Source organism: Felis catus, chromosome D3 (assembly GCF_018350175.1).
Source record: "Felis catus isolate Fca126 chromosome D3, F.catus_Fca126_mat1.0, whole genome shotgun sequence".
Classification (NCBI taxonomy): domain Eukaryota; kingdom Metazoa; phylum Chordata; class Mammalia; order Carnivora; family Felidae; genus Felis; species Felis catus.
The window spans coordinates 23134765-23152499 of NC_058379.1; the positions used below are offsets into that span (position 1 = coordinate 23134765).

The 17735-nt window shown below is 51.3% G+C and overlaps 1 protein-coding gene across 9 annotated transcripts in view; it reads right to left on the reverse strand.

The window, feature by feature from the left end:
* Positions 1-1448: 1448 nt before the first annotated feature.
* Positions 1449-17735, reverse strand: part of NF2 (NF2, moesin-ezrin-radixin like (MERLIN) tumor suppressor) — an 80284-nt gene continuing 63997 nt past the window's right edge. For 6 of the 9 annotated variants that reach the window (XM_023241593.2, XM_023241590.2, XM_023241588.2 and 3 more), the window contains 2 exons: positions 16236-16401; positions 1449-4400 (listed from right to left, as the gene is read on the reverse strand). In XM_023241593.2, the coding sequence (XP_023097361.1) occupies positions 4350-4400; positions 16236-16401 (217 nt within the window). In that variant the 3' untranslated portion in view covers positions 1449-4349. Of the gene's footprint in view, positions 4401-14758; positions 14818-16235; positions 16402-17735 lie in introns of all 9 variants that reach the window. The other 3 variants (XM_023241591.2, XM_023241586.2, XM_023241587.2) reach the window with 2 other exon arrangements.

Sequence of the window (17735 nt, forward strand, 5' to 3'; positions counted from 1 at the left end):
AATTACTTTCTCTGGCTCACACTACATAGGAATTTCCAATCACTGAAGATAACATAATCTACATTTTTTAAAAAAGTTTATTTATTTTGAGAGAGAGCACAAGCACGAGCAGGGGAGGGGCAGGAGGGAGGAGAGAGAGAGAATCCCAAGCAGGATCCGCACTGACAGCGCAGAGCCCGATGGAGCTCAAACTCACAGACTGTGAGATCATGACCTGAGCCGAACCAGGAATCAGGATGCTTAACCAACTGAGCCACCCAGGCACCCCCATAATCTACATTTTTAAGAAATGAAGCAGCTTCATATTATTTATCTAATAGTCTAATTAGTTACCAATTCTATAAATTGAAAACTAACAAAATATTACCTATAAAATGTTTAAATTTAAAAACAATTTTTTTGCTAATGGTTATATTTTGAGAGCGAGCTTCGCAAGCAGGGTAGGGGGAGAGAGAGAGAGAGGGAGACCCAGAATTCAGAGTAGGCTCCATCCAGGCTCTGAGCTGTCAGCACACAGCCTGATGCGGGACTCGAACCCATAAACTGTGAGATTATGACCTGAGCTGAAGTCAGATGCTTAACTGAGCCACCCAGGTGCCTCAAATTTTGCAATTTTCTAACTTTACAATTTCAAACATATCTTTCCAAAATATATAAAAAAAACTGTATTTACCTCTGACTCCTGGAAATTTTTGCGTATTCTGATAGGTTATTTTCGTGATTGGCCTGTACAATGGAGACCTGAAATGTATTCTGACTCGTGGCAGGCAGCACTGTGGTCCCTGAGAAGTCCTGATAACACATTGTGCCACTGGAATCTTTCATTTTAGGCTGCATGATTTGAGATAGAATTATCCTATAGTAGTTGTGGTCTTAAAGGATTTTTATTGATTGAAAAAATAGAAACAGAACAAAAAAACGTAAGCTCCACAGCAATGCTTCCCAACCCCAAGTGTGAGTCGTGTGGCCCTGTGGCAATAGCTGGCCTCATCTGTCCCACAGCCAGTGCCCAGCGCCCTGTTGGCTCTGCAAGCCCCCCCCCCCCCACCTTCCAGAGCCCAGAACGGGGACACCTGGAAGCAAGGAGAGGCACCTTGAAGGGTTGCCTGGTCCAGCACCCTAGTTTTCAGGTCTGGAATTGAGGACAGGCAGGGGGTGTGGAGAGTAAACTGGCACTGGGACCCTGTCCAGGGACTGCTCCATGACCCTGAGTGCCCACAGGACAAAGGAAGAGCGTTCCCAGGTGAAGGTAGAGTAAGGGGTGCTGTCATCGGCCTGGAAAAGGTGATCCTTCTATCACCAGTGACACGGGGCCGGAGTTGGGGTGCTGGGCAGTCAGGGAGGGCAGAGGTCCCGTCTCCTCAGAGCCCCCAAGAGTCGGCTCTACCACCCAGCCCAGCTTGCCGCCTCAGTGACTAGGGCATCAAGCAAACCAAGGAAGCCCAAGACACTTTTGACAGCTTAGAATTTTTATTAAAACAATCATTTAAATTACAACAATCCCCGGAATAGAAAATAGCCTTCCATGGTCTGGCCCTGACAGGAGGCAAGACCCAGGCCCCACTGGAACGAGTGAGGTTTGACATCTTTGAAAACGGATGGAGCTTCTCTGGAAGCCCACGAGGGGCTCGCCTGGCCCCAGGGCAGCTGGAAGAGGCTGTCTCCCCACTGAGGTGGACCCTCCGGGGGGCTGCAAGGCCCTAGCCCTGTCAGCGAGCAACACTTAGTCACCGTCCTGGTTGTCAGACTCTGGATTTGCTGTTTTGATTTGAAAGAGAAAAGAGGGAGAGAGAAGCTTGTCCCCAAGCTTACAAAACACAGTCACTTAAGAAGTGTTATGTAATGCCATGGGGTATTGTCTAGCGGGGCCTGGTGGGTACATGAATAACTGAGCTGATGTCACAGGTCAGAGCGCTGCTGGGACTGAGGTGGGGCCTCGGTCAGGCGAACGGTCAGGTCTGTCTGTGTAGACAGAACCACTAAGGGCCAACACCCTAGCCTTACGGAGTGTCACTAGCTGGGCAGCCCAGGAACCATCAGAAGCGCCTGTAATGAAATAATTGTGGCCAGGCCATGCCCTCAGTGGAGGCTTCCTGACTTGATAAGCTCCCATGCCCTAAAAATGTTCACTTGAAAAGAACACAGTCACCTGAGCCTCGGCACAAGTCCCTGAAAACCAAGCTCCTCTTTTATTCTGTTTCCTTCCACTGTGGCGCAGGACTTTTCTAAAGGCCACCATCCTCTCCGCCTACCCGTCTTTGGGAGGTACGCGCCAGCTCCCGCCTCCAAGGAGAGCTGAAGTGTTCCTGGAGGAGCGAGGCTCTGCTGGCCCTCCTGAGTCGGCTCTCGGGCCCGACGGTGCTCCTGCCACAGCTCAGATGCCAGCTGGCTCCCTCGTGGCCACATGGCTCGGCATTTCCCGGACTTGGAACACACACACAGCAGTTAAATAATAAAAAAAAAACAAAGCCCGACAACATTTATATAAACCACCACCATGCTCCTGTGCCCACAGCCACTGTTACAGATTAAATTTACAGGTCAGGAGGAAAGTAACTCGTCATGGAAATTCAGGGATGGGTGGTGTGCCTGGAGAGACAAAGCCTCAACACAAGAGCCAGGCCCTACATTACAGATGCCTTAAGACGCCCCTCACTGTGACCGCATCTCAGGGGAAGAGGCTTTTGAGGGACAGGGAGACATAAGGAAACTCTCTCAGCCACAGCCATCTACACTGAGCATCCAGATGTGGAGTCCCACCCTGTATATCCTAAGGGGTTTGAGTGACACACAGGGCTGGCTTCCTCAGGGCAAGGGGGCCCAAAAGGGGGCTGGCCAGCCCGGGACACCGTTAGGTCAGCCTGACCGTGGAAAAAAGGCAGGATCTCCGTGAGCTTCTAAGTTTCTCAAAACCACATAGGATTGCCAGAGACACCTCTGCTCTCAGGACATCTCCAGGCCCTCACGTGTCCTCACTTAATAAGCCTCTTTTCACTGGTTCTGACTTTATCTCCTGCTCTGCATAACAGCCCCACTGGAAGGATCCGAATGGCTGGCAGGTCACAGCAGCACCACCAAACCATGGAGAAAAGGAAGGGCAAGAAAGTGGCCCCAAACAAAGGAGCATGGTGCTATGGGAGTGGCTCTGTGACCCGCTGCCGCCCGAGTGGAAGGGGGCTGTGCACCAGCAGGTGCAGAGCACCGATGGCGAATGGACACCTGGCTTGTGCATCTGGCTTGTGCTGGGAGGAGCACACGGGACCCTACATGGCCCAAGGGGGAAAAAAAATAAAGGGCTGTCTGCCCCTAAAGGGCAACACCCAAAGGAGGCCCGGTACAATCAAGGCTTAGGAAGGGCTTGCTGGCATATGGCCCAGGAGGAAAGGTGATTCAGGCAGCAACACAGACTGAGGCCACAGTGAGAAGTATTTGTGGGGCCACAGAGTCCCAGCCAGGCTACCAGGTGCTGACTGCAACGTGACCGGGGAGTCCCCCGGTGGCCCGCCACAGGCAGGAGAGTCTAAGGCTGAAGGGCGGTGAGAAAGACACGCAGCTCCCGCCTGCCTCTCGAACCCTGGTCTGCGGTGGCAAGAGGAAGGCAGCGAGCGTTCTGTATGGAGCAGATTCCTACTCAGTTCTGCTGGGCCCCCGGCCCCTCTGCTGGCAGCCGACCCCTCATCACAGCTCCTGCCTAAAGTCTTCCCCTAGTCACAGCTGCCTTTCCCATTCTCCACCAGCTGGCAGCCAGAGCGCAGCCTCGGGCGGGGGTGGGGGGGGGGGGGTGGCGGGCTGAGGACACATCGCGTGGCTTGTCAGGAGCCACAGGCCAGCTCACCGACGATATGTAGCAGGCAGGCTGGCAGGCAGGCCGCTCTGGGCCTGCGCTCGGGTGGGCCACACTTCTTCGCATGCCAGTTCCTCACCAGTGGAGGAGATGAACGTTCTGGAGCCAGGGTGGGGTGGGGGCGGTGGCACCAGGCTCCCTGTCTCCAGGGCTCCTGCACACTTCACTCCCCGGGGCTCGGGAGGTCAGCACTGGACAGTGAGACACAGACCCCAGGGTGCCTTTGACAAAGGAAGTTTGGAACCCCACATTAGATGAGGAAAGACAAATACTTCTTTAAAATGTTTAAAATGAACTAGAACCCCACGAGAGAGCTCTCTGCAGGTCACAGTTCAAGGCAATTGCACATGAAGGGGGCTGGGCTCTCCACTCAGCTGGGAAAAGTTCCAGAGCTCCCATGGAAGCCCCCAGCCAGCCCACCTATGATGACTCCCGCGGTGTCTGACCCATCCCTCTGGTGCCGGGAGCAGCAGGTGTGACAGATCCTGGGCTGGCTGGGCACCTGCTAGAGCTCTTCAAAGAAGGCCACTCGGGACTTGGCGCTCTGCAAGGTGAGCTGCAAGGAAGCAGAGAAGAAGTTGAAGGGCGCTGGATTTCTGCTTTTATGACAGGTGCCATCCTGCCTTGGGGACTAACCTCGGGGCTGGTTTGGAGTGGAAGGGAAGGCTGCTCAGATAGATATTCAAGGAGCTGGCGGCCAATCCCAAATAAGTTTCCAGATTTGCCCAAGAACTCAAATTAGGAAGTGACAAATGAGGACATGCCAGGAGGGATGGCTGGTGGACAGAAGCATGTCAGCAGGAAAATGTCATCAACATCATCTTTTCACAGAGGGCAGGAGCTCCCTGGACACTGTAAGAGATTCTCACATTCTCGTCTACGAGAGTGTCTAAGATGCTTCTGTGGGGCTCCGTCTGCGGTGGCGCCAGCCTGGGATGCTCAGAGGACCGGCTTGGCGACACAAGCCTCAGGCAAGGCAGGCCTGTGTCAGACAAGGAGGAGAGTGTCCCTCCCACTCCTGGCTCCCCAGGTAGCCCTATAGCAGACTTGCCCATGACCTGGCAGCTCACAGGGGGTTTGCATCTACAAGCTGGGAGGCAATGAGCTTTCTGGTTGGGGCTGGTTCGGGCAAGGGGGACAGTCCCCAAGGGGCAGTCCTCTGTCTGGAAACTTAAGGCCTTCCCAGGAAGGATGCTGCCCTAAGAAGCACAGGGCTGGGAAGATGCAGACAGGCAGGATCAGGGGTTGAGCTCTTGGCATGGTAGAAAAGGCACTAGAATCTGTGACCCTCCGGAATTGCTGAACCCTCAGCCCCTGAGACTCTGTAGGCCACTTCCCAGGATCTCCCCAAACAGAAGCATCTGGCACGGACACTTTCCAGCACCTGCTCCCCCTCCGGAAATCACCAGTTTGGGTCAGACTGTGTATTCCACATCCAGCTCCTGGACTTCGTAAAGGAGGGTTTTCGGGGAAGGTGGACACAGAGCACATAGTGTTCATCTTCATATCCCCCAAACCCACTTAGCTTACTGCTTCACACCTAGTAGCAGCTCAAACAATGTTTGTTGAATGAGTAAGATGTAGGCTCTTAAGGAAACGGTGTGATACATGGGAAAGGCAAGAGCTCCACACGAGGCTAAGAAGGCCCGGACACTAATTCTTTTCCGTCACCAGCTCGCTGTGTGGCCTCAGTGGACACCCTTGACTTCTCTGAGCCTCTTTCCTCTGGAGTTAAACCATGGAAGTGGGTTGGATGGTCTGGCCCATTCCCTGGACCTCTGGCAGTCTCTAAATCTGAAAAGTCCTTGGTACCATCTTGCCTCTCTAAAGGGTGGGGGAGGGAAGCTCAAAACCGATCCCTTCTCCATCAAACACAGGCGGCGTCAGTGTGCTCAAATGAGACAGCTTGAGAGCTGGCTCTTTAAACCCTGCCAAATCTTGTGGCCTTGAAGTTCCTGACTAACAAGCTGAGTGCAGGGACGCGTCTGGGCTGTCTTCGTCAGTGGAACCAATTTCAGAAGCCCTCTGGAAAGCCCAGCTCTAATGGGAATGGAGAGAGCTTTCATTTCTTTGCTTAAATGGAACTCCCTCTAGAAGGGAGCCAAGTCTGGATGGGTTTCTCCCTAAATGCAGTCAGAGGAGAACGGCTGCGGGTTATGTGCTCTGTGATAATGGGACTCATGATGTTAACCGGGAAAGAAAGAGAACCTAAGAATCACTGAGACAAAATCCTCTTGCTGGAGAGTTTAAATCAAAAGGTGTGAAACCCAGTGTCTCCACTTAGATTTCTTCCACGCTCCCAGAGAAGACCTCTGGCCGGCTCCTCGGGGGGACAAGGCACCAACAGGGGACAGGGAGATGCCCACGGCCCTTCCACACACTGAGTCACAGACAGCTCCAGCCAGGCTGCCTGACCTAAAGCCGCTGACCAGTTGGATGGTCCTGGGCAGGTCACTCACTCACTGTGGCCTCAGCTCCCTACGGTGAAGCGGGGCAATGGCACCCCTTCCTCACAGGGGGACACGGAGGGTAAATGGGAAGCACTGCGAAGCAGTCAGCACCACGCCTGATGCTCACGGAGAACCCAACAGCTGTTAGCACCAATCGCAGCATCACATTTCTTCCCCTAACCCCAGCTTTGGCTCCTCTCCTTCCAGCGGGGGCGCAGGGCAGAGTGCAGGCTAGAGGGGGTACAGAAGGCAGGGGCATGCACTGTGCTGGCCTTCGTGGCCTCCAAGGCAGGGCGAGAGGATGGCCCCGAGAGGCCTGGCCACTTCCCCAGGCAGGAAGCCCAGGCTGTGGGGGCCTCCGAGAGCCTTCTGCCCATTTGTACAGTGTTGGCTCCAAGAATTCCTGGATCCTCTACCCAAGCTGCGTGCTGGCTGTCCCCTCGAGGTGCCAGGGGAAGGTTTTGGCAGCTCTGGCAGTGCCAGATTCCAGTTATTCAAGCATGTGTTTGTTGGGATGCAAAGCCCTCTTCAGGTGGGCAAGATGCTTCCCTGGATCCCCACCCCACCCCACGCTGCACGACAGGGGCTCAGCCTGACCTCTTATCTCACAAAAGCACAAGTGGTACCCCAGCCCGAGGAAAGGTTTGGAGCAAAGTCAAATACTCTGGCCATGTAGAAGTAGGAAAGCACCACAGACATGTGGCCTCGGCAAGAGGAGAGAGTACCACAATCCTCCATAAGGCACCAGGCTGCTACAGGAACAGGCAGACCCACCAGACAGAGGTGGCTGACGTGACCGTGGACGCTGAGGACACTGGGAGCCTCCCGCTGTGGCCCACAGGCGGATCTGGCTACCACTGCCCCTGCCTTTTACCTTTACTGTGTAATTCCTGGCGGTCCTAATTCCATTAGGGACCCTGCTGTCAGGGGAAATTATTGCACAAGTGCACTGTCTGTGGCTGGAACCCTTCCAGTTCCCACCACGGCCTCTGCCTGCTCCCCCCCCCCCCCCAGCAGCATCCTTTATCTTAGACATCAAGATGTCCTCCTCTGGAGCCAGCCAGCTCTCCCTGTGCTCGTGCAGGAAAGCGGGTGGGGGAAGCAGGCGGTAAGAGGAGGGTCTGCACTGGGCGAGAACTCAGAAGCCCAGGGGCAGAGGTCAGGAGGGCCCCCGGGGCACCGCCAATAGCATCTGTCAAGCTGCCTTCAGCCTGGCTCCTCTCACCTGTGGGATCTGTCACCACCTGCTGTTTCTAGAAAGCTCACTAACTGTCACGTTTACAGTACAGCTACAGGCAGAGGTATTCCTAAGAGAGAAGGGGAAGGCTCAGAGGAAATGGCACAAAGCGAGCCCTTCATAAAACAAACTGGCTCTGTGGGTCTTTGTGTGCTCATGAAAATCAGCTAACAAGTGTCCTGGTTTCCCTGCCACCCTCCCATGCTTTAAGGTGTACGAACCCGTGTCAGTGTTTGGTCTGCCTTCTTGATCAGCGACAGGCCCGGCTCTCTGCTCACAGCACAGCAAAGGTGCCATGGAGATGGCCTGACGAAGGCCTCACTTCCTGCAGGTCACACTGTGAGAACTGAAGCCAGTCTCCCCAGTCGCCCCCCCCCCCCAACCCTGCACTCTGTTTGATGATCGACAATAACCCTCTGCGCCCTCTGGCCCGACTTGCCAGGTTGGGGAGGCAGCACCTCTGGGAACAAAGGGGAATTCCCCGAGGGCACATGGTGTGGGGTCCTACACTGCCATGGGGGGGAGGGGGGGGGACTATACTGCCATGGCCTATCTCCAAGCTTGTCGGAAAAAAGGTCTCCTCTGAATTTAAGTAGGTGGTGAAGCAGAAAAGCCTGGGACGCGGAGAGACAAGGAGGGCCTTGCAGACAATGGCTACATCATTCTGGGACCTGCTGAATCTGGTCCACCTTTCTGATTCCTTCTAAGGACAAACAGCTAGAGCTCTGCCTGGACACGACTAGTGACTGTGTCTGCCACGCACCGCTCAAAACTCACACTGAATCCAGACAAGGGCCAACCCTGGGGCTCCTGGCAGTCCCGCCAGCTCCTTCGGGAAGCCATAAACCACAGAGGCCCTGCACAAAGCCTCCATCCTGCAGTGCTCTTGCCAGTTCCCTAAAGATGACTAAAAGAACATGAAGTTTCCTCACCAGGCACTGGGCTGACCCGCTTCTCTCTTCCAGCTGTCTCTTCACATCTGATTAAAATCAGCCGTGTGAATAATACAGGAGGAATTAAGTTCTCTCTTGACTGAACCGGCTGTTCAAGTCTGTCACTAATCCAATTCCTTTCTGAGGAGGCAAACTTCCTTTGCTTTCTCTGCTGCAGATCTATACAGCTTGGTCTTTATCTTACGAGGGGCTCCGATCCACCTGTTGGGCCTGGCCCCTTCATCCTGCCCAGCATCAACAGCCACAAGCCTGGCAGTCACCTCTCCTCCTGCGCATTTGTCCATCAAACTGCCAGTTGTCTGTGACGGCCACCAGGCTGTGAAAGGGCAGGAGAGGGAGCTACTTGGCAGAGCTACACCTCTTCGAGCTATCAACTGTGTGTGGTGTGACCACATGGGCACATCCATCCAATCTCAACCAGTTCAGATCCGGGAGACATATCTGTCTCCTTAAAAAGGCAGGAGGCTGGCTCCTCTCAAGCCTACACAGGACCTAACCCAGGCCCGCATGCCGTACGCAGGTTCAACCAGCTCCTGCTCACTGGGCAAGTGTTTCAGGCAGCCCATCAAGACACAACGATCTGGCACCTGCCCAGTCCTAAGAAATGGCTCCAGGGTCTAGAGACAGCAAGCCTGGAAGGCACCTGTGACAAGCACCAGGCTCCCCAATCCCTCCCGGCCGGGGGCAGTGGGGAATGTGGCCAGCTACAAAGGATCCTCCAGCATCATTCTCAAGAGTGCCCCCTGCTGGAAAAAGACAGCACCAGGCTGGCTGCCAACTCTCCTTCCAGCTCTCCTCTAAAAGTCCTTTTGGGGGAATCATTTCCCAAAGTGATGGGAGGGTAACTAAATGTATTCCGGCACAGAGCCTGCAGCAGCAAGGCTGCTTGATTAAGAATGAATTACACTTTCATCAGCACATAGAGAAAATTGATTCACAAGGCCGCATTGTGATAATCTTGTTCCTAAAGCAAAAAGGGGTGGCGTGGGGGTGGGCAGGACACAGAGCCACTTGGGCTATCAATGACAAGAGAAAGGAAGCTCTACAATTAAGCTGGGAGAACAAAACTAATCAGAGCGCCAGGATTCCTCCAACTAGTCTCTGGGGGCCTTGCCTCAATCCACTCATCCCGAGGGAGGAGAAAGGAAGGTGGGAGGGGGGCCGTCTAATTCATTTTAAACAATAAGACCCACAGTGCTGAACCCATTTTAGATACTAACCTAATAACTCCAGGCGCTGAGACTGCTTGTCCCATAAAAATGCAGCGGAATTGAAATGCAAGCCCTAAAATCATGTTACACCTCCTTTCCGCCACTACATATCAAAAATGAAGGAGCGGGGGAGGGCACGGATTCAAAAGGACATGCGGATTCTCTGGCGCTGGGATCCACCAGGAGAAAGCCAACTCTGGAGCAGAAAGGTGACAGCCAAATCAGCAGCAGCAAATTCCAACATAATCTTTGGTTTAGGGTGTGATCAACATCCCCCCTTCCAAATCAGAGCCAAGGAGGGGGCAGGCCAGTGAAGGGGGATAGTTGCTGTACACTGGCCAGATTAAGCGCTTCTGCCGTCTTGCTAGTGACGGCTTGCACCCAAATGCCATCTGGTGATGTGTACGGGGAGAGAGCTGTGCGCACACTTATCCCTAAGCAGGGGTGGGATGAAAGGCCAAGTCCATCCCAATTAATGAATTCAATTCAGGGAAAGCCCAGAGGGTCTCTTTTGTATATTAATCTTTTAAGGACCTAAAGTAGGAAGATGCCTGGAAACTGGTGTGTGCCTGTGTCTTGAGCTGCCCGTGAGATGCTGGCAGGTGCCTTTGCTACTCCGTCCTTCTACCTGGAAAATGGACTAATCAGTCTGATTCACTTCACTGGGCAGGTAGAGACGACCTCATAGCTACAGAGTTCTCTGAGCACTGAGTACCTTAGCAAAAAGGTGCAGACACGCTGATGTCATTTTCAAATTGCCAATATCAGAAGGGAAATCACAGCAAGGATCATAAGAACAGAACCTCGAGCCCGCAGAATGAGTTTGCATCCCATCTCTTCCCTCCCACTGTTGCAGTAACAAATCAGGTGCCGGAGGAAGGCTGCACTGAAACACATCTTCAGTGCTGAGGGACCAAATGGGATGTTTTACTGCATCAAATAAGGCCCAATAATGTCCCCAGGCACTTCCAAATGGTTGTAAAACATCCTAAGAGGGCAAAGCAGGTTTTGTAGGATCTTCAACACCTCCCCAAAGGGCAACTGCTTGACTGCGTAAAGTCTCCCAACCAAGAAGAGGAACTAGGTCGTGGTCTTTCGGAAAAGAGGCTGGCAGAATCTTGTATCTAGAGAGCTACCAGAAACAAGCAAGAGAATGGTAAGCCCTCCCCAGTTGAGAGGCACCTGGACATCTAGCTGGTGCACGTGTTAAGGTAAGAGTGGCCTTCGGGGATGAGCCCAGGCATCGCATCCAGGAAGAGCAGGCTCCCGGAGACCAGGCTGTGCTTCCCAATGCTTTCGCTGTGCTTCCCACAGAGCAGGGAAGAGTTCGCCATTGCAATCTCTTCCACGCGTTTTCTATCCACACCTGAGTGCTGCTGCTCCTTGCTAATCCTTGCTCCCACCCCACTCCCACCCCCGTTCTTCTCCTCCCCCCTCCTGCCTCTGCCACCCTTCAACAGCAACAAAAGAAAGGTTCTGGAGCTGGGAGCCAGTGCACGCTGCCTTTAAGTCAGGGCAGAGGATGCCGCACCAGACGATGCCCAGTTTCCAAAGCAGGCAGAGCCAACTGCCAGCTCGGGTCCAGTGACCGGGGTCATGGAAGGGCTGAACACATTAACTACACACAAGCCTCAGAAACTAACCAGAGCTCTCTTTGAGGCGGGCGACCAGAGGTCACCAGGGAGGCTCTGGCCGTTGGTTTTAATTGTGGGAGAAGCCTTTCACGCATACTCAATCCTGCCCTGTGATTTATCACTTCCCTGGTGTTCTAAGTGTTCTACTTCACTTCGCCAGCCCTGCATCTCCAAGGGGAGTCAGTGCAAATTGAAGATGACATTGGACTTTTATGTCTTCTGGATCCAAGCGGCAGCTAGAGCTTCAGAGAACTGTCAAGGCTACTCATTCCTGTTCCTCCACCAGCGGAAACCACAGCTGGACCTTGATGGCTCAAACCATTTACTAATAAAATAAACTTTCTAAGCTCCACGATCCTCATGATTTGTCCTCTGTCGATTTCCTTTGAAACCCTGTGCTCCCTTGGAGATTATGGGCACAAAAATGATGACAAGTTTGCTGGCACTCAGACCAGCTCAGGATCGGGGAGTGAAAACTGTCCCCTGAGAGGGGATGAGAGCAAGACCCCGAAATGTACAAGCTCTGGCACTGCATCTTCACCTCCAAAGTGTGCGGCACAGCCGGCCACAGCTCACTTCCTCGGCACTGTGGCTCTGAAGCCCACGGCACCTGTGTCCCCTTCACTCCAGCCTCACTGCCGGACCTCACTCCCTCACTCAAAAGACTCGGAGGCCAGAAGTATGTGTTGCTGTCGCTCCCCCTGAGAATGAAATGAATCTAGGTTCTTAAGAGCGACTCTTGACAACTAGGTGCCACTCTGAATCACATGCAAATGCCAAACCAGCTGCACTGATTATCAATGGCAGGGTGGGGGCGGGGGGAGTGAAGTGGAAATGTGGGCAGTTAAGATTGGCAGGAGGAACAAAATATACCCTTGCAAACTCAAATCAGATAGCAGAAGAACCAGTGATGTTAATTCTGGCTTCTTCAAAGTTTTTACCTCCAAACTCATGGAAACTCTTTGCTGAGCTCTTCCTGTGTAAAAGAGGTGTGTTACCTCTTTTAATCCTCCTAACAATCCTGGGGGTTAAGAACTGTTTTGTTCACTTTTTACAGGTGAGGACACTGGGCATTAAGAGAAAGTAAGAGTTACAGAGAAAACGAGCGGCAGAGTAGTGGTAACCTCGGTTAGCCAGACGGGACAGCCTCTTGGCATTCCCAAGGGAACATTATAACTAAGCCCTGAACCCAAGGGTAATCCCTGGAATTAGCTTAAGTGAGAGTACTGCGGAGAGGACACTGGGACCTCACAGTGAGGCAGGAAAGTACTGAAGGTGAGAAGAAGGAACATGCCTGTGTTGTGGGAGGTAGGTAGAACCATTCTTTTCTTGAAGAAATCTATGATCAGAAAACATTAAAAACAAAACAAAAATCAATGCAGCCTGGTTTGAACCAAGATTAATGGGCTCTCAGGACACTGGAAGCTCTCCAGGTCACCACCAGTCTCTGCATTTCTCGTCCTAGACTTTGTAGATGGAGCTCTGACCTTCACACTCTAGGTGCCCAAACTTCCAAAGCCCACAGTGGTGTTTCTCTTTACTAGGCTTACTTTGGCCCAGACTACAGTAGGCACAGCCCCAGGGCTACCCCAGCACAGGCAGGTGGCTACTCGTCATGCTTAGTCACTAGCCCCAGGGACCAGCAAAGTCCAGAAAATGGAAAGAGAATCAAACGTGAAGTGTAGCAAAAACTGCCACTATTTAATCTAGTAATGCTGAGATAAGTCCAGCTATTATTAAAAGCCGAGCCCATTCTTCTGTTAACCCTCGAGTAATCAGAATTCTTGATTAACTGGAATCTGGCAGCCTGCTTTGAAAACAAGTTCACATCAAGACATTAAAAAAAAAAAAAAAAAAAAGACTTCTGTAAATGTCCTCGGAGCAGTACAAATCTGACTGCAAATCAAACCTCATTTGTCTATAATAAGAGCTCAGTGAGAACTGGCGGTCAAAATCAGGTCCCTGAAGAGTCGAAACATTCTGAATCATTACAGAAAAAAGACAGATGAAATCGTATCAAGGTGGAATGGTATGGTCATATGCAGGAATGCCTGACAGCACAGGCTGACACAAAAAGGGATTTTTCTGCTGGACCCTGTGCTAGTCACAAAGTCCAGGAAACCAAAGTGGATCCACCCCAGGGTCCTCTGGGCACCGTGGGGTCACCACTTGGACAGATGATCCCCCTGGCCTGCCCAACTCCAGCGTTGGTCATACTGCCCTGCTCAGAGCACGCGCTGCTTGGTGTCAGGGCGTTTGATGCCAATGTGTGGTATGAAAGCTGAAGAAATAGGAGCCCGCTAAATAAAAGTGTCACACACAAATTGGGGTTCATGCTATGGGCTCTTGGAACCACTGACAGACAGAATCCATCTTATAATGAGATCCATCTGGGACTTTAGTAGCTAACCTCTCTTGCTTGGATAACAACCACAAATAAGGTCTATCTTATGCCAGATCTCACTTTTTGGTAGAAAGCTTCCAGTGAGCTTATTTTATTCTAACAGCAGAAACTGTGGCGAGGACACCAAAGGACACATCCTACGCGACTGTCAGGTGTCGGTGGGCCCACTGGCTGGCGTACCGCTGGGGATTAGGTAAGGAGCAGAGGCAGGATGTTATGTTATTACTGGGCATAATAAATTCTCCCTGCTGCCGAGGCATGTTGGGAGGATGATGAACTATCGCAGAAGGAAAGGAGCAATCATTCCATTAATTCACTCAACAACCACTGACTGCTCATCTATTGGGTGCCAGCGACTGTCCCAATGTGAGTTCATGCTGACCACAACTCTGCCCCAGGCTGTGGAGGAGCTGAGCAGAGACAGTCTTCAGAGCACCGACAGACAGACAGATGGTCCACTTAGATGGGCTACAGATCAGACCGCTGTACTGTTGGTTTGCTTGACTTGGAAAGAAAGTGGATGTGTACAGAAAGGGGAGGCTCTAAAGGCAAATGAGTGAGTGAGGACAGCCCCTTCATTCCGCGACCAGGTATGACCATGGGTCTTCAGAAGCTGTCACCACATGAAAGGTCTTGATCTTGAGTTAAAGACACCCAGATCTATCCCATTTCCATGCTAGAGCTATTTATCTAAGGACTATGCCACTGAGACAAAGGATTTTAGACAGACCTCACTGGACGAGAAGCCATGACCATCCCCAGCCCAACGATGACACAAAATGTGATGGACAGCTGGTCCTACAGCCCCATGACATGCTCTTCAGAATGAGGCAGCCTTCTGAACCCCCGGAGGTTGATCTGGCCCCACAGGGCGGACGCCTGCTCTCAGACTCAAAGCATGCTGCGGCCAGTACCCAGTGCCACCTGCCCTCGGGAGGGCTCGGCATGGCCCAGGGACAGAGACAGGCAAGCTCATGCATGGGTTAGTATCACAGAGGGTAGTACCATCACCACATACAGAGTACCTGGGATAACCTACTTTGAGGGCTCAAATGCAGATAGGTCTTCTGCCTTGGGCTTGAGGCTAAACCAGCAAAATAAAATGAAGAAAAACAAAAACATACCCTGTGATATCAACAAATGCCACATGTGCCATTTGCAAAACGCTCAGACAGGCCTGAAATGGTGACAAGTGACTTCATTTGTTTGTTTTTATGGCCTGGAAACAGGTCCCTCCGGCTTTCCTGAGGGCCTGGCTCACGGCAGCAACAGCAAAGACGAGACCTTTCAGTGTGCCCAGATGAGGAGCCTGGGGACAGGAGCAGGGGTTGGGGGTGGGGTGCCTGAGGAAGCTCCTTCGAGGGCTGACTGGCTCCCTGGCCCAGTCATCATTTTACTTCTCGGCTCACTGGCTGAGGCCTCACTTTAGTTCCCCTTTCACTAACTGTTCAATAATTTAGTTTTGGAAGTGAAACCCAGTAAATAACGGAAGCCAGAGGGAAGAAGAATGTGGAATGGGGAAAGGCCTTTCCTTTTCAGCTATGCTATTAAGAGGAATTCTCTACCCGGTGCCAGTACTAACTGGAGTACAGAGAAGGAATTTGAGGCTCCTGACTGTACCCATTAACACTGGCAAGTAGCTATAGAACCCTTGGAGTTTTCAGATGCAGCTTAACTACTGAAAACAGATATTCCTTAACCTGGGAGACCACTCTAAAGAATAAGGTAAAGAGTAAAAAATTAAACTTAGGTGAACCATCATGATCTAAACTCAATGAACAGTCTCATCTTAATGACACCTCTCTTACAGGTATTAGCCTGACCCTGGGCTATAAGTCAGGAACAAACCAGCAGGAGGGGCCGTTTGTGCTTTGTCCGAGAGAGAAGCACACTCTTGGGCTGATATTTATGGAATTTAACCTTCTCTAAAACCTGAACGCTCAAAATATCAGTAGAGAACAATTTGAAACTGATAGCAACATAAATGAAGTTTCATCTTTTAAAACATTAAGGTTCTTCTAGACACTTCCTTTTAAGTATGAAAAACGTTAAAAATTCAGAATTTGGTTTCTTTAAAGTAAGAACAGGATTTTTTAAATAGTCCTTGCCACTTAATAACCCAAAAAGACTAGAGGGAGAGTCCATTCTCAAAAGCCTCTGTTTCATTTTGCTTTCTCATGAAGTAAGGCAGCTCCCTGGGCAGAACTCCCCTTGGCTTAAAAGACAGAATCGCTTTACTGCTAAATGATGGATCAAAACCTGTCTCGTAACAGTGATTCATTTCATCAGAGCTTTTAACGCAGGCTCCCCTTCCATCAAGCCAATGGGTTCACAGTCACTGGCGGATTAAATTCCCTTTCTGGCGTGAGTTAAAAAATTTCCTCAACTAAGTATGTATAAAAAATGATAACAGTCTAATGACTTGGCTACTCAGGAAACCAGATGCCAACCTCCATTTCATTAATGACTGTCCTGATCAGTGAAAGACGGGAGACTCGGTACCTTTTTGATGGTGTTGTGCTTGCTGCTGGTGCCACCCCGGTCAGAGTTCTCGTTGTGCAGAATGTCCAAGGCTGTCTCCCTCTCTTTGAGTTTCAAGGCCTCAATCTCAGTCTTGAGTTCATTGAGCTGCTCCTGTAAATGCTTGCTCTTCTCCATGTATTCCACTCTGCCAGCAAGAGGACATGGTGTATCATGGCTTTGGCAACAGTGAGACATGGGATCTAGGGTCTGCAGCCTGGATGGAGTTCATCACATCTCTGCTCAGACACTCCCAGGCCGTGGGAGCCTGGGCCAATCGCTAAATAGGTCTGAATCTGTTTCCTTGGCCATGAGGTTGGGCTAATGATCACAGGGCTGTGGTCAGAATTAAGCAAAATAAAGGGTAGGAAAGCCCTCTGGTAAACTCTCTGAAAGCGCTCTACAAATACCAGTTACAGTAGATAGTTTTTAATTCCGCACAAGCAACAACACATGAATCAAGACTCCCGACATCCAAAACAATCTCGTCTTGGCCCTTCTTGGTTAAGTGATTCTATTCAAGTGACCTCTTCTGCTAGGCCGTGACCACATCCCTACTTGTTTTGGGACATCATCTCCTAAACAGAATGGAAGCTTGCTCAGCCAATATCAGGAAGAAAAAGATTCCCACCACCACCTGCAGGTAGATACACTGTATCTACAATGGTGAAAATCTGGAAATCATTCTCAAAGTGTCCAACTATAATGTCATGGCCAGGCAAATCATGCAATATAAATGCTAATTCTGTAGTGATTCCCATGGCTAGTATATGGAGTCTGTCATGTGATGGTAATGTCACATGCATGGGTGATAAGAAAATACAAACTATAAAAAAGCAGAACACGGAACAGGATGTAGCCTCTCCCTGATCACAACCACGAAATGCTTACTATGCCTGGTCAATGGAGAAAGACTTGAAGATGAACTTGGACAGCAGATACCACGGAGAGGCTCGTGGTTGCTCACCCCGAGCTCCAAAGAGGCACTGTCCCGAGACAGCTCTTCCAAGGATACTGTACAAGGTGAAAGCACATACCCTCAGATGGGCTTGGAGCTGAATCCCGGTTCTGTCCCTCATCAGCTGTGTGATGCTGGGTGAGTTCGTTAAACACTCCAGATCTGTGTTCTCATTTATAAATGGCACACTAAAACCTACCTCTGATGTTTGAGGCTAGTTAGTGGGAATGAAATGAAACAAAGCTAAAAAGCCCAGACATGGGGCACCTGAGGGGCTCAGTTGGTTAAGCATACGACTTCGGCTCAGGTCATGATCTTGTGGTTCATGAGTTCGAGCCCTCCATCGGGCTCTGTGCTGACAGCTCAGAGCCTGGAGCCTGCTTCGGGTTCTTTGCCTCCTTCTCTCTCTGCCCCTCCCTGGCTCATGCTCTGTCTCTCTCTCAAAAATAAACAAACATTAAAAAGGCCCAGGGGGGCACCTGGTGGCTTAGTTGGTTAAGTGTGGGATTTCAACTCAGGTCATG